This window comes from Amblyomma maculatum, chromosome 10, assembly GCF_055883805.1.
Source record: "Amblyomma maculatum isolate TAMU_Amacu chromosome 10, ASM5588380v1, whole genome shotgun sequence".
NCBI lineage: Eukaryota > Metazoa > Arthropoda > Arachnida > Ixodida > Ixodidae > Amblyomma > Amblyomma maculatum.
The window spans coordinates 54812012-54828379 of record NC_139353.1 but is presented as its reverse complement, the minus strand read 5'-3'; the positions used below and the strand labels follow the sequence as shown (position 1 = coordinate 54828379).

Below are 16368 nucleotides of genomic sequence, written 5' to 3'. Positions count from 1 at the left end.
CGCATTTTGCGCTGTTCCCAAGAAGTAAAAAATTTTCCATGTATAACCATCAAAATAAAAAATATGTTTCTTGTCATCTGGAATGTAAATCCGCACCAACACTGAATGGGACTTTTATGACTGAAATTTGGGTCCTGTTTCAATATCACCCGGGTTTAAAACTGATGGACATTGACAGGAGGGTATACATATTTGGTGTGTGCAATAGTTCGTTTTGTTTCTATAGGATGCTAACGTGAGCGTTTACAGCGTGTTTTAGACAGTGGACGTTTTAAAAGTAAGAATCTAGTTGTTCATGCATAGCAAAGTACTGTTTGAGTGACGTGGTGCCTGTGCCCTAAATTTATTTCCTTACAGCAAAACAGAATAACTTTTGGCTCAGATAGCCATTTCTGATGGAGCTCGGTTGTCTTGTGTTTGAACAGCATCACAGTCGAAAACAGTGTTGACTGATTCTAAGCACCTTTCTGTTGATTCTGCTCAAAACCTTGTTACAGTTTAAAAAGAAACATTTTCATTATTATTGTATGCTGCAACAAAACCACCGACGCATATTGAATGAAATCCTCCTTTTCTAAATACACCACAATGCGAAAGCCAGGTATCAGATTTTATTGGTTCCAAGGCAGTTTTATTCTACACGTTTCCGACCATTAACTGCTACACGTAGTTGAACTGGTGAACCCCACTGTCGAGGTGAGAAGTTAAGTATTTTCATTGGTATTCCGGAATCATCACTAAAATATTTCATTGTTTCCCGACAGTGCGCTCTTAAGCGACTTTCGGAAGGTGTTGAAGAATGCTTGCATCCACATGTCCAAAAACACTGTTGGGAAGAGCTTGCTCAATACTTTGCTCGCCACCCACCCGAAGTCTCCCATGCCAACCAGAGAGAAATCCACTCTGTAATTGATAACTGGCAGAGCAAGTTCCTCGCTGACATCCAAGTAGTTTCCAGTTGAGCCCTCGGTTTTCACACGCAGCTGTGCAGTGAAGCGCGAGTATTCAGCGCTCAGGAGTGCCTTCCCCTCATGTCCAGAGCAGGTCCTATAAGGCATGGTATACTCCACATCGCCAAGGTTGATGAGGTCCACCTGGACAAAGGCCGTGCCCTTCGAGCAGTAAGGAATGACTGGTCCGTATCTTTTTATCTTGTTCATGCCGGTCACGTTCACGTCCCCGATTTCTAGGCCCTCGAAAAGTGGCGTGAAGCCTCGTTTCTTGGAATCGAGCATAGATTTAGGAAACCTTTCCAGCAGCTTATCCACCTCCTCGTCGAGGTTGATGCCCGAAAAATCGCATTCTGCGCAAAAACAAAACAAAAATTAGGGGCCGGAAAGATTACAAATACAAGAATCCTTCATCAAACTTTTTCTGTGCATTGATTGTAATTGCGTCTACGGTTGACAGAGAGGGATGCATCGTAAGGTTCGTGCAAGGGTTTAAGCTTGAAATCACTTTGTGGCAAGGATAGTGATGCTAATGCACCGTTAACATTCCTATAGGGAATGAAAGAAACTTTTTTCTAATGTTGTACAATCTTTACCACGTCAAGAAAATGCCCCACCTGTACTTGATTAAAAAATGTTCTTTTGTGATAGTGACAGAACAGCGCAAAGAACGGAAGACAAGGAAACGAAGATGTTCTATCATCATGGAGAACAAACTAGCCCGCCAACTGGCCCTTCTTTCTTGATGTCAGTTTTCAGCAATAAATGCGAAAAACACCGCAAGAAAAGTAAACAGAGGCTGCTACGGAGCATTCATAGTTACTTCTGTTAGTGACTGAGACGCTCATTATTAAAGACCACAAAGAGAGGGTCCTGGAATGACAAGTCTGAGGTCATTACTCAAGCTTCTTTGCGTGTAAGATTTATCTGTACATGCCTTGTGAGAGTTCTCCAGGAACTGTGACCACAGACTGCATTTTTCAATAATCGCTTCTTATTTCTTTACTAGTTTTTCTGCAAAGATGTTTGCGGCCCACTAGTACTACAGCACATTTATCGTCGGCCAAGTTCCTATGCTTCGGAGCGCCACATAAGCCTTTCAGTTGTCACTCTAACTTTCTGAAGCAATAGCGGACACTGCAAGTTCCAACATAGAATAGCAAAAACCTTTGTCTTTGTAATCTATCATCCAGTCTACTTTTTGTAAGTACACAGGACATTTTTGTCCCAAAAGGAACAAGAAAACTCTTGAACTTGCCTCCTGTGTTGAATGGACTAGCTGCAACCGCTAGGACCACGAAAAAAACTCCGACCAAAGGTGTCAGTGGCATCATTTTGGCTTGCAACCTGCAGCAGAAATTTGATATCTATCGGGTGGCTGAGGACGTACACGACATGAACGAAGAATCGTTCAGTAAGTAAAGTGTTTTAAATTCTATTTCATTCTCATATTCTTATGGCAAATCCAATAAGGATATGGCAAATATAGATTTGCCATAAGACGGGACACAACAATCACAGAAACCTTTCAGTTTGACCATACTGAAATTGAGAACAAATGTTACGCTTCTCTCAAGTTCGAAGGATAAAATAGCGTTTGTGAAAAAGTGTTCATCTGGACAGAAGCATGATACGAGTTTTCTAATATATTGATGCGTATTTCACAAGTACACTCTTGTCATCTTTTAGGAATATGTTGGTAACAAGAAGGTAATACCGCCGTAGTCTTTGAGCGCAGTCGTTCTGAGGGCGTGCATTCGTTGGTTCAGTATGCTATGTAATCTATATTCGTATTTAGCGCTTACACAAAATAAATCGGTGGCGTTTGTCTACTGACCATCTCACGCGGTCGTTTAGAACCGCAGAAGGCGGCTGAATTATACGGATGACCTCGCTTCAAGGAGCAGATTGACTTGGCTCAGCCGCGGTCATGAGGGTTCGATTTGCGCTAGTGTTAAAAAGGCACGCAATGAACGTTTAAGGAGGAGGCTCTTCTGCGGGATAGCGATCATCGAGTAAATCGACGAAAATAATGAAACGGCACAAACGAGCACACACTTATGCTGGCTAGCGACCATCATTTGGCTACTACTAAGCGCAAGTGCTTGCTCTCTTGACTCAACTTCCTAATACTGTTTCTTTCAAACCGCATGTGCCAAACAGCCCGTATTCACCCCCTTTTCGAGAAAGCAGATTTTCTGATCTTATTAGAGAGACTGCATACAGTTTTCATCATCATCATCATCATCATCAGCAGCAGCAGCAGCAGCAGCAGCAGCAGCAGCCTGACTATACTAACTGCAGGGCGAAGGCCTCTCCCATATTTCTCCACTTAACCCAGTTCTGGGCTAGCTGCATCCACTTGACCCCCCGCGAACTTCTTAACCTCATCCGCCCACCTAACTTTCTGCCGCCCCCTGCTACGCTTTCCTTCTCTTGGAATCTAATTTGTTACCCTAAGCGACCATCGGTTATCCTCTCTTCGCACTACATATCCTGCCCATGCCCATTTCTTCTTCTAAATTTCCACTAGAATGTCGGTAACATGAGTTATTTCTCTGACCCACTCTGCACGCTTCCTATCTCTTAATGTTACCCCTACCATTTTTCGTTCCATAGCCCTCTCGGTTGTTCTCAACTTAAGTAGAACTTTCTTGGTTAGCCTCCACGTTTCAGCCCCATAGGTGAGCACAAGTAAGATGCCACTGTTGTATACTTTCCTCTTGAGCGATACCGGTGAGCTGCTAGTCATAATCCATGCAGCTTTACCGAGGGAGAATGACCCGAAAGTTCAGGAGATAAGGATTTTTTCCTAAACGTCGTTCCGGCTTACGCAGTAAAAGTAGAAGGTAAAGCCATTATACAGAAGAGTACAAAGCTCTCTAAGGAAATTATTGATTTGATTAAGGGTAAAAGTGACATTTTCTAACCCCATAATTACGATGCTCCTGACAAACGTCATCGAAAGTGAATGAACATACCAAAAAGGGCATAAAATTGTTAGCGGGGATAGAGCAGGCCATTAAACAGTGATTATTTAATCATACTACAAAAAAGGGGCATGCAAAAATGCGGTAGCAAATTATAAAACTGGAGGTAAAAATAACACGAAGGCGTCAAATGGTATAATTATCAGCCCCCGAGAGACCAGCAATTTTCTCCTGGGCACGGGGCTACTGTAAATATTAAGTGCAGGTAGTAGGCCGGATTCTGACAGGTGTCACATAACAAGGACTCTAAGGACAGGTTAGATCACATCTGTCAGACAGTTTCAGATAGGAAATAGTGGCTTTTGAGCAAAGCTTAGGAAAGACGTCTATAAAAGCTGAGTATTACCGGTAACAAAAGTCGTAAAGAAGGGTGGCTACTTAAAGGGAAGAATATAAACTAAGAGAAACTTGGGTAGGGAAAGAAACATGATAAGCGTGAAGTTTAAAGACAGGAATAGAGCAGAGTGGGTGAGGAAACAACAGGTATTGATTTCCTATTCAAAATTGGTGCGATAAATAGGCATGGAGAGAAGCGGTATTTCCCTAAAGCAATATTGTGGATTCTGAGCAAGGTGTAGTAGGGGCTTCACACTGTCATGTGGGCGAAGACGGTTACACATTAAGCAGATCTAGGGTGGCCGCAGCCGGCGGAGAATTTAGTTAATTACACGATTATGCGATAAGCCTTTGTTTCTGCAGTGGGTGCAGATAGCATGAACAAGTTGGTGACCAGCCTGACTATGATGGTGGACTCCACTCGAACTTTAGCACTCGGCATGTTCAAGTTCATTGAATATCCTGAATGCCAGCATTAAAATCAGTGCAACTCATGCATGATATAAAGTATGACAAATAATTGTCACTGTATTTCAAGAATTGACATACGATATACACGATGTTACCGGGCACTTAAACTCTCTAACCTTAATACGATAACGCGACAGTGATATTGGCTCTTTTGTGGATTTCCATTGTGGGACCTGCTTGATAGCAAGTTCCATATTTTTATTGCATGTTATATCTATCATATTCTTCAATATGTAACCGTAAATTGTCATATTATCTGTAAGATCACAATGCACTTATATAACACCGTTTTAATCAGGCCCCAAAATTATACCTGCGTAGCGTGTCATACTTGGGATACAAATGCCAGCGTTAGTTGAATTTATAACTCATTCTGATATGATCTCATGACGTCATACATCCCAACGACCAGTCGGTGGCCGCTCGTGTGATAAGTACCACCCTACAGATGCGTGCTGGAGACTTTTTGCTTACAAAGACGACACTATCACCAAAAACTAGCAATTTTTGTGAACTGGGGCTTTTACACTATCGCTTTAGAATACTGGGCTCAAGGGTCAGATTAAACAGTACGTCTGTCGATATGAAACGTTCAGTAAGGGTAGTGCATTACCAGGGCAATGCCTTTGCAAGCCCAATGACTCTAGTAAGAGCAGGTGCACTTCTAGGTTTGAAATAATGTCTTGTGGAATGCCTCCCCTGCTTCTGGTAGTTTGGCAGTGTAATTTGCTGTTTGTCGGCCCAGCTTTGGGACCACATCGTATTCCACAGGCCAGACTTCTTTGCACGGCACGCCATCGATGCGGCCTCTGTGAACCCTCGACATGTCAACCTCGGCGAATGGAAACTGTGCTGTCATTTTTTAGGACAGTCGATTTAAGCGGTGCTAATGGGATTGCGACCTGTCAAGAGGCACTCATCGCAGTTGAAACCCTGTAAAGACAGCCAGCCCTAGTTTTCAGGCGGCAGCCAGAGAGAGCTATGCTCTTACCATCTGTCATGTGCAAGCGGAAAGTGCAAAGTGTGTTTATTGGGACAAAGAAAACTTCGCTCCTTCCTTTTAAGATGAGAACAAGCAGCCGAAATAATAAAAAAGCAAAATTTTAAAGCGGCTATTGCAGATAAAAATAACAAAAATGTCTGGGCTTAGGATGGAATAACAATTAAAGAAGAAAGGATTCGAAATGCATTCTACATTGGTCAGAATGATTTTCTTGTTGCAAGATAATCAGAATTACCCAGCGACAAAAAAATGTTTTGGACTCACGTGTATGTGAGACTCGTCCAGAAAATCTTTTTGTACTGTTTCGAATTTACTATTCCGTATTCACTGCCGTGCTGGAAAGCAGAGTTTCAGAATATGTTTGAGAAAGATTTATACCGAATGATCAATGCATTTTTTGCTAGTAATTTCAGATATTTCAGAACATGAGCGGCGACACAAATGAGGGCCATAAAGTTGTACTTTGTACTTTTTATATCAAACCGTAAATTTCTATTCTACACTTTATTTTTCGAACGCAGAAAAAATGTTTGGTATAATATTATTAAAATAAAGCTCCGCTATTCAAAATGCATTCATCACAGACCTCTTCTACACTGCTGTCTTTTCCTGAACGGCTCAATAGTTCAAGTCACTCACTCGAATGTTGACGGCAGCTTGACCAGGGCGCGAATATCGTAAACGGTCGCACAGGAGCTGGAACGAATGCTTGAGCAAGGATCAACATAGGCTGATATAAGGCGTCGTGAGCTGCTTGGTTTCGCCGATAAGCCAGAAACGGTTGCATCCAATCATGTCACCCGCAACAATAAGTCATTACATTCGTAATTGGGAGCTGCTCAGACACCACATCCGTCACCCTTCTGGCAGCGATAAGAGGCGTAAGTGGGTAGCGCTCACATGTCGTGTGCATGAAAACAAGAAACAGTCACTACTGCTCACGGAAAACAATCGGAAATTCTTTCCGTCTGTGTGTGCCGGCAGGAAGATGGATAATTATACTTAAAATAATGAGAAATTGCCGTGTTTTATATAAAGCAGTTCCATCCGCTCCTCCTTTCTGCGTTTTGAAAGAAATTCAACTCCACACAGTCGATTCCGTGCAATCCACTACGGAGGTGGTCTGTACGTATTGTCTATACTTCTTGAAAAAAAAAAAAAAAAAAAAGCATTGCTACGCTGCTATTGTCTATACTGCTTGAACGGCATGCCCGCTATCTCCACATCTTTCGTAACCACGTTAGAAGTCACTTGTTAACTTCCTGTTATAGCGCCTTTATGGAAAACATTCAAATGTGCTGAATAGTTTTCTCCTTGGCGCATAAAATCAACATTATATGCCGCAGTAAGCAGTATTCGGGTCTTCAAAAGGCAAACAGCGAGAAAGACACAGGTAGAAAGGTGAAGAAGCAGAGGACGAGAGCTGAACGCATCAGTTCAGTTATCCGGAAGCCATTTGTACTCTGCTTCTCGAAGTACCAGTTGCGGTTAGCAATTTACAGGGTCCTCAGAGCTTACGTTTTATGCATGAACCAGGTATCTTCAACAAAAGAGTATACCCTTCTCCACGGCAAGTACAGTGCTGCTCTATACTGCTCACATGTTAAAATACATCGGTACGTAGCGTCAGCTTTAATTGTAAGCATACAGTCTGGACATAATGGGTGGAATTAGTACGATCTAAGAAAACCTTTCGCCTCATCCGGACTTAGCACGATTTGGTCACGTTCTTAATGTTTAGAAAAAGCAATGAAAGGATGTCGTAGACTGCTCCGCTGTGCCATTTCATTTACTCTAAATACTATTATTAAGCAATGTTGACTTCAGGAACAGTGATGTGGTAGCAGTAGAGCACCTAAATTTCGCATGTGGCCATCGCTGGTCAATTTCAGTGCGAGCAAACTTCACGGGGAAACAAATATTAAGAAAAGAGTCAACACTTCGAAAGCAAAGTAGGCACAGCGAAAGTGTGGGACTCATTCGTATATGTTTGAGAACCTCAAGGACAGCAGAGCCGGGTCGAGACGACACGGAGTCGAAAACGTTTTCAAGGGAGATGTCCAAGGAGGCAAGGAGGCCAGAAGGGCAACGATGGTGGTGGAGGGAAATGGTAGGTAGGGAACTAAAAGGTTTTGTGGCATTTTGTCAGGCAATGTTTAATATTTGTGGACGACACCGTCGGAATTTCATTAAGGCAGCGATGGTCATTGCAGAGCGCGGAAGTGTTTTGCTTTTGAAAGTTGATGGCGACTACAATGTTTACTGCACAGCGCTGGAAGGTGTTGTAGTTTTACACGAGGCATGATTGGCTGCGGCGACAGCATTGTGGTCTCATGGCTGGGCACTATGACGAAAACGAGGTTGTTTGTAGCACAGCACGAGAGTTCAGGGTCACAAATACGGCATGCTTTGATCATAGAAATTTTCGATAATGCTCTAAAACCTCACGATTGGTTTACCGCTAGAAACAAAAACGAATCAAGGATCTCGATGGAGAAGAGCTATTAGGCTTTTACCGATGAAGATGGGCTTAAGCGTTTAAGTAATGACGGCTAATTTTTCAGATATTCGTACGGCGCGCACCATCAAACTCGGTTCTACGTTAGTCAGACAGAATACCAGAAAGCTGTCTAGGGACTTAAACGAGCTGATTGAAAAATATAGAACCATCAAATTATAAAATACAAGAGACAAAAACGAAAGAAATCAGGAGTCGGCGATGCGGTGGTAGCATGGAGGATTGTTTTTTGTTTTTGTCTTTTCACTTGAGATTAATTGTAGTCGACGAGTTCTGAGGGAAAGGTAATAAATACAAAACGGATTAAAAGCAACACTCCGCTGGTAGGATCCAAAATAAAAACCGTATATCGCATCGAGAGTTTGTACAAACTGCGCCACGCGGCCACAGTATAAAATTCTACTTTTTTGGGGGTATTAATGCGGCGTTCAACTTAGCCTTGATAATATTCACCAGAACCACCCATAAGTATAGCCGTGGTCGTGGCACGCCATCTAGTACCGTGCATGTCACGTAGAACGCAATCGTGATGCAGGGTAGGAGCTGTATCAGAACCATTTTCGCCGCCTCTGGCTTTAAGGTACAGCCAGAACAGAGACCATCATATGCTATTAAGCAGACAAATGAAGTGAAAATTAGGGATTCACTGTGATACACACATGAAAAAAGCCAACATTCAGCGAGAAAAAGGAAGCATAGGCATGGTTTTATGTACTTTTTATTGTTTATATGAACTATTAGGGTACTGCTTTATGTACTTTCTATTGTTTATATGAACTATTAGGGTACTGCTTTCTAGTTGCTGCTCTTGGCACATGATGGCCTTAGTTGCTTGTGCGCCAGAAATATCAACGCAACACAACACTTTCTAGGTGCAATAAAATGTATAAAACGGCGTGTTGTATTCCTTCTACATGGTATTTAATTATACCTCACCTAAAACAATATTCCAATATTTATTAATGCCAACAGCAAAATGAACACAAATCCGTATACTTCTTTGGCGTAGCTGAATTTCGGAATTTTTCATTTCTGTACCACATTCAATATCTCATTTTTTATTCATTTTCTGCTATAGAGTTTGAGGGATCGTTATGGCAGTCTTGAAGCCAAAGGAAGCATGAAATGTTTCTCAGAGATTGCCATTTTTTCTCTCGCCCACGTTCTACGTAACAGCAATATAAAGTACACGGCGTGACACGGCGCAACATTAATTAATACCCAAGAAAGAAATCTGACCAGTCGCTGCTTTAGCTCAGTTGGTAAGGGCTCCGAATGATATTCCGAGGCCTTGGATTGGAATCCAACTATCAGCGTATTGTTTTTTCTCTCTACTTTGTATATATTTTACATAAACAATATTACACAACCAATTGATATCAGCAACAAAAGCACATCTAAGTTAATAAGTAAGTCTGATTATCTAACATTTATTGAGAGATATTTAAAACAACGGGTCGATTCACATATTCTGGATCATGTTTTGAAGCAGCTAGCTGCTAATTATTAATAAATCACCATGCAATATTACTGGCCGTTAAAATATGCTACAACATGGCCAACTTATGGCACGCACCTCTCAATGAATGCACACAGAAAACCTCAGCGATGAGAGCGCTCCAATGAAGAGTGAATGTAAGTCTTAAAGGCGTGTCTCTTTTAACTGAGAGGGTAAACGACAGCTATCTGAAATTGTTTGCTGTTGGAGTAATAATTTGGGGTTAGAGAAAACAACTAAGAGTTTTTAGTCTCAGCTAGCTGTTCGACATTTTGCATTTTGTACTTGAGTTGACAACCAAAAAGGCAATCTAAGAATAGTTAATGTTCCATCTCACATGACATCGGTTCTTCTCTTATCTTTTATTTTCTTTATCGCAGTGTATGTTTTTTTCCTTCGTTACTATTGCGTTTTGTTTCGGTGCTTTGTGCGTTTTATGACTTTTACAGTGACTAGTGCTCTGCATTTTTTTCTTGTCTTCTTTTTACGAAAGGTATGTGCCGTATGTCCTGCGTTCATGCTACAAAGTACCTTGTATCCTATGTATATTTTCGCTTTAGTTTTGCCTTGTATAATAGTTTTCTTTTTACTTAATCTTTTGTATCTTATGTTGTATTAATTAGTTTCTTTTGCACATTTTGCTGTTATTTGCCCCCCTTAATAAATGCCCTTCTGAGCCCTGTAAGGTATTATGAATAAATAAATGAATAAATCAAGATAAATGAACCCAAAATTAGGTCACGAACTCTGAATAGCTCACAATCCTATTTTTGAAAAATGACAAATTGCTATATTGAAAAGCTTGGCAACATTCACATGGGATAATCAGAAAAACACTTAGAGGTGTCAGGTTCTCGTGAGACACCTGAATCGAATTGACATACAAAGACAATTTAAAAAAAAAAAAAAACGCCAGAGATACAGGATTAGCTGCTCGTATCGCTTTTATTTCATTTTAAGGAAAATCTGCACAATATCCATTCTGAGCCATGCAGTCAGCCTAAGGCTGCTGAAAGCAGCTGATAAAATCCCGACTCACTAAATATTTGACCCTTACGCCCGAACAGTGTGGCTGTTACTTCGGATAACACATCCTTTAAATCTATCGCTGCCCATTAGCTTTACATCCGGCTCTGAAAGGGTAGCAAGGTCGATTGCCTGGCTTTATAGCACTCCACACCGGATGCACCACACTCGATGTTTGTAACGGAAAAAACAATTTGTGCTCCGGAAGAAACGTTAGTAGCACGCCTCTAATATCCACGTCATAATCGATGTAGCGTCCGGTAGCCTTAAATTATGCCCTTTTTGGGGATGTCCATCCACTTTTCAAAACCTGACATTATTGCAACAAGTTTGGAAGGCGAATAAAACAGTGTTCAGAATTATTTGCATTTGTTTTGGCCTCAAACAACCTATAAAACGCTAACATTGCTTTCCGGCAAGGTAAACAAGGCTTATATTGAGGACAATACTCGTTACTTCGTTTCAAAGAAGACAAAGACGTTCGGAAGTAGTTTTTTATTTAGAGCGTTTACACTACGGACTTCACGCAATAAACGTCTTGCTTAAAGACGATTTCCGTCACTTCCGCGTAATATTTTAGCTTATGACCTTTTCTACTTTATACAATAAAAAGTTATACCTAAATCTACGTCCTCCTGTTGGCTTAAATTTAGAATTATTAACTCCACATCGTTTCCTTCAATACGCTATTCACTTCTTGTCCGCTAGCGGTACTATGTATTTCAAACAACCGTCGAGGGGTTGTAGTTGGCGACGCGTAGGTATTTTCTGGAAAACATCAATTTCGTAAGCAATGAAAGTATATATATTTTTTGATTATCTTACATTCTCAGCAGGCAGATACCAAATCAGAATTCATCTTAAGTGCAAACAATTTATTTAATATTTTTAAGCACACACTGCACAAAGATAGGCTTCCTAAAATAAGCATATTTATTCAGTGGTCAAAAAAAAAAGGTTTAATAATAAAGCACCCACCTTGTTTTATTCGCAAGCATTTCATATTCAACATCCGCAGGTGTTTCTGACTAGCATTAGACTCATGTAACCTGTGGCACATCAACCGCTTAAGATGTTGCGGAGATTACATCAACGGCTTATTCTCCTTCAAGGTAGCTTCTTCAACTCCTTTGTTAATGGAAGGCACTTCTACCACTGCTGCTACCGGCACCATTGTAACGTTGCACATGACTGTCGGGCACCACATTTCTCCATGATGTTTTACTCAAAAGCATCACTCAGTGCCTTACGGAGGGCGCCGCGAAAATATATGAAAAAGTTATCGTTCCAAGCACGGCGGGTAATGGCCGGAAAAAGAGTGCTGAGTATATTAGTTTTCTCAATGAAACGGCGACCAAAACCTGTAATCTCGAACTTGGTGTTTTCCGTTGATAGAGGCAGGATGGGTCCCTCGTACGCAAGCTTCACGTTGTCTCCGAGCCCTTGATTCTCGACGCTCAGCAGAATTGTGAAGCGTGAGACGTCGGCCTTAATGAGCAGAGCTCCCTCGTGGCCCGTGCACGTCCTCCAAGGCACTGAGAGGAAAGTGTCCCTCTCGCTGACGAGATCCAGTTGTAGCATGCGGGTGTCGTTGATACAGTACGGCAGCAGCGGCCCGTAGCGGCGCACTTTGTTGAGACCGGTGAGATTCAGAGGCCCAGTTTCGAGGCCTGCGAAAACTCGATGGTACTCATGCACGTAGGGAATGTGGTACTCAGGTAGCTTTGAGAGAAGTTTGTCCACGGCGCGGTCCAGGTCCAAGCCAGTGAAGTCGCACTCTGTCGAGTAAAAGAGGAAGACGTTCATAACTTGATAAAAAAATTGACAGCAGTAGAAAAGCGCCTATTGAGCAGGCATGACTTCCTTTTGTGTTTAGTTGATACATCGCTTTTACAGCTTGGGGTTTTATTTTAGCGCATTTACATGCAATCAAATGGAACCACTGTTTCATAGACACATTTTCTACTAAAGCAGTTTCGCTTGAAGGTAGTTGGGTATTATTTGTTTGGAAGAGTAGTCTAAAAATTTAATGTAGGATAAAGCTTGTTTTATATTATAAGACCTTAGTGCTCTGAGAAGAAAGGAAAAATGTCTGAAGTATTCTGCACCTGTCACCTTTTAGGGTTAGTGCTGATTACAAAGAACAATTTTAGAATTTTTTAAAATTTTCCAAAAATGTTAGAGAGCTATCAATTATGAAATGTGTTCAATTCTGAATATATATGTAGAATACATGGCTCTATACTCAATACATATTTAAAAGATGTAGAAATAACAACACTTTGAACGAAGCAATCTATTTTCGATATGAGATAAAATTTAGTCTCAGTTCTTTCGAGAAGACGACCTTTTTCTCCGCCATCCTTCAGAAGCTATTTTGTAATAGTGGCCGCTCAAGCTTTGATTACGTCAGCATGAAGGTGTGTTGGTATGCTCTTTTGCAAAGCTGTGAGCGTATAAAGCATTGCTTGGAGCATCAAACACAACGTTGATGTTATGTCGCTGTGCTGGGCAATGACAAATATATCACCTCAGATATACCTTATCGTGAACTGTCAGGGGTGCACTGTGCCATACAAATTTAGGTGGCGCAAGCGATCGTTAAAGCATCTGCTATTTCAAGCGCATATACCCTCACAGATGAGTGTTCCTGTGTATACTTTCACTATCATATTTCTACTTCACTGAAATCAAGTCTCAGGACTGGGGAGTCGTTTAGTTCGCCTAAAGGTCTGACGTCCTCAAGCAGCAGCTTGTAGCAGAGTTCTTACCTGTTTCGTATGGTATGGCTGTAACTGACAGGACCGTGCAAAATGCTGTCACTATTGTGATGAGAAACGCCCCCATCATTGTTTCGATACTGAAATAAGAAGGAGCCACAGGTGTTTAAAAACGCTGAAAAGATACTGAAATAAGAAGGAGCCACAGGTGTTTAAAAACGCTGAAAAAAAAAACCTTTTGTAACTTATAAATTGATATTTACTTTAACTGATTGCAAAGTATCTTCTGAGAGAGCGTGGATCTATTTTATATTACCACAAAAATTAAAAAGAACTTTCAGTGGATAGAAGCGCTCATGTAGTTCACCATACCTGCCTGCACTTATTTTTTTGCATAAGATACAATACCCAGCAAGTGAGCATAATTTGTCTCTCTCTTTAGACGTGGGTCAAATTGACCCTAGGAACCGTCCTAGGATGCAGCATACAAGCAAATATTAATGCACATTTAAACAGTCTATTGCCACGCTGTTCATTCTAAGTGAGTGTTCGCACAGTAGACATGCTGCAACAGCGCCTTGTATTGCGTTAAGGTTAAACTAAACAGCACTCAATACACTTGACCGTATGTAACCTAGTGAGATGCAGAACGTCGCCTGTTCATATTAAAATGTGTGAAACCCAGCGCCCTTTTTTTGGTCACAAAAGGAACATGATCATTTTTCCTTGCCATTCCCACCGCTCCCGAAAGACATCCTTTTTACAAAGCTTAAAACAGAGATAATATATATATATATATATATATATATATATATATATATATATATATATATAGGCGTCTCTCATAGCCTGAGTTGCTTTGGGACGTTAAACCCCACAAACCATATATATATATATATATATATATATATATATATATATATATATATATATATATATATATATATATATATATATATATATCCCACGTTTATCTGTTGTGTTCGTGCTTTGTAGATACGAGGAACAAAGAGAGAAGACGAGAAGCAACTAGGAAGCTTGGAAGTAGTTTATAATCTTCCTCCACCAACTCAACCAAATAAGACTGGCCCGTTCAACGTAACAGTGAGCAAGCTTCTAGTATACCGATGTTTCCAAGGAGAGTGTGAAACTACTTGATGACATCAAAATAAACAATGCCAACACAAAGAAAAACTATGGGACAAGAATCAAATGGGGTAAATACATTTTGCCGTCTAGAAGGAAAGACATTGCAAGTAAATGTATTTTCCACGTCAGAAATCTACGAAAGCACAAAGACCTCGTGTGTTATACATCTTCAACGGTTGCACCAGGTATCAGTCGGACGGTTGCAATCTTGATGACAAAAATGCTGGCCTTAGTTGAATAATACGTTACCGTTGGTTGGGTGCCAAAGTAAAAATATGCTGGCCGGTTACCACTGAACGAGGAGGAGGGTTATTCTGGGCGGAGCAAAAGGAGAACAACCATGGAAAGACACAGACGCAACTTGAGAATGGTTACAAGGATAAGTAATGGGCAGTGGGTATAATCGAAGGATGTGGTTACCGTAGACGGAAATGAATGTTGCGATAGCCAAGAACATTGAATCGAAATGGGGCTGCCTCCCGAGGTACTTTGAAAGTCTTTATGTTTGAGGGTGGAAGGCGAAAATTTTTGTGGAAAAAGGTGGTATAGGAAACAAATATATTGTGCGACCAGAGATTCATTGCCACGAGGAGAGCCTGTATAGTGTCGTTCTTTCACAAAGAGGAGGAATACGAGTTTCAGAGCGTTTGCGTATGATATTGTTCATTTTAGTTAGCTGACCAAAATTTAGCTTTCTAAATTGAAACTAGTGCCACTACGGCAGCGGGCTGTAGAAGAATGACAGTCGAGCGATAAATAAACGAGCTAAATTAATTCATTAATTGCTACAAACCACCCGTATATCATTGTAGCTCCATAAAAGTTTACTTCAAGTATGTCGGAATGAAAATATTTCGATGGCTGTTGCTCAATTTTAAGCTACACATAAGAAACTGCGCTGTGCGTTTTGATATATATGTCAGTAGAGCGATAACAACTGAACTTTGGCCTGTATTATATTATAGAGATAATCGAAGATTTAACCAGTGATTATTTACACTATTGGCACTTTTTCTTAAGACCTGAAGGGTACTCTAGGAACTGCAACTTCGCTCTCTTTACCTTAATGCAGATGGGAAACGTAGAGCAGATTCTCCGTTATTGAAATGGGGAATGAAGAAAGCGCTTACCGGGAAGAGCTTCTCCTTGAGAACACAGCGTCCTCTAAGCGCACTAGAAAAGCTCGAGCCTGTTCGGCAGTCTTGAATACGAATACTGACTGTAGTGCAAGAGTTCAACCGCTTTAAATGAGGACACAGGCTGCTACTCCAAGTCGATAAGCGTCCAGCTCTGGCCCTGGAATGAAGGCAGCAGGGTTTAAACCATTAAATCTGTTAAAAAGCGGATGACAAACATACCGCTTATTTTATTTTTATACCCGCTACTGGGTCATTCACACTGGCAGAGATATAATTCTTAAGAATAAAAGCAGTGCTTATCTTCATAACGAGAGTGGCATTTAGCGGACTGCTTCCGTTTCTCCTCTTATCATTGTAAGCGCAGGCTCAGCAGCCTGTCATTAGAGTGTTTCCGCTGAAGGTCTGCTGAAAACCGGAAACACAGTGTTACGTTGTACTTTTTTTTTATTCCTTTCGCTGCACAATAGACGCGCTCTGCATTTTTTGCCAATTTTTAACATTGCTCAAGATGCGCTATACGTGTATGCTTCGTTCAGCAGCAGAACACTGCTTACTGATCTCTTCCAGG

At 41.1% G+C, this 16368-nt stretch overlaps 2 protein-coding genes across 2 annotated transcripts; both read right to left on the bottom strand.

Annotated features, from left to right (window-relative positions):
• Nucleotides 1-596: 596 nt before the first annotated feature.
• Nucleotides 597-6464, bottom strand: LOC146176506 (uncharacterized). Its single transcript, XM_084582817.1, has 4 exons — nt 6390-6464; nt 6015-6085; nt 2209-2297; nt 597-1303 (listed from the first exon to the last, which is right to left on the bottom strand). Exons 3-4 carry the CDS (start codon nt 2282-2284, stop codon nt 738-740), a joined length of 642 nt encoding a protein of 213 aa, XP_084438943.1. The 5' UTR covers nt 2285-2297; nt 6015-6085; nt 6390-6464; the 3' UTR covers nt 597-737.
• Nucleotides 6465-11652: 5188 nt separating this feature from the next.
• LOC146176505 (uncharacterized) lies at nt 11653-15972 on the bottom strand. Its single transcript, XM_084582816.1, has 3 exons — nt 15792-15972; nt 13564-13652; nt 11653-12570 (listed from the first exon to the last, which is right to left on the bottom strand). The coding sequence occupies exons 2-3, from the start codon at nt 13640-13642 to the stop codon at nt 12014-12016; spliced, it is 636 nt and encodes a 211-aa protein (XP_084438942.1). The 5' UTR covers nt 13643-13652; nt 15792-15972; the 3' UTR covers nt 11653-12013.
• Nucleotides 15973-16368: the final 396 nt, after the last annotated feature.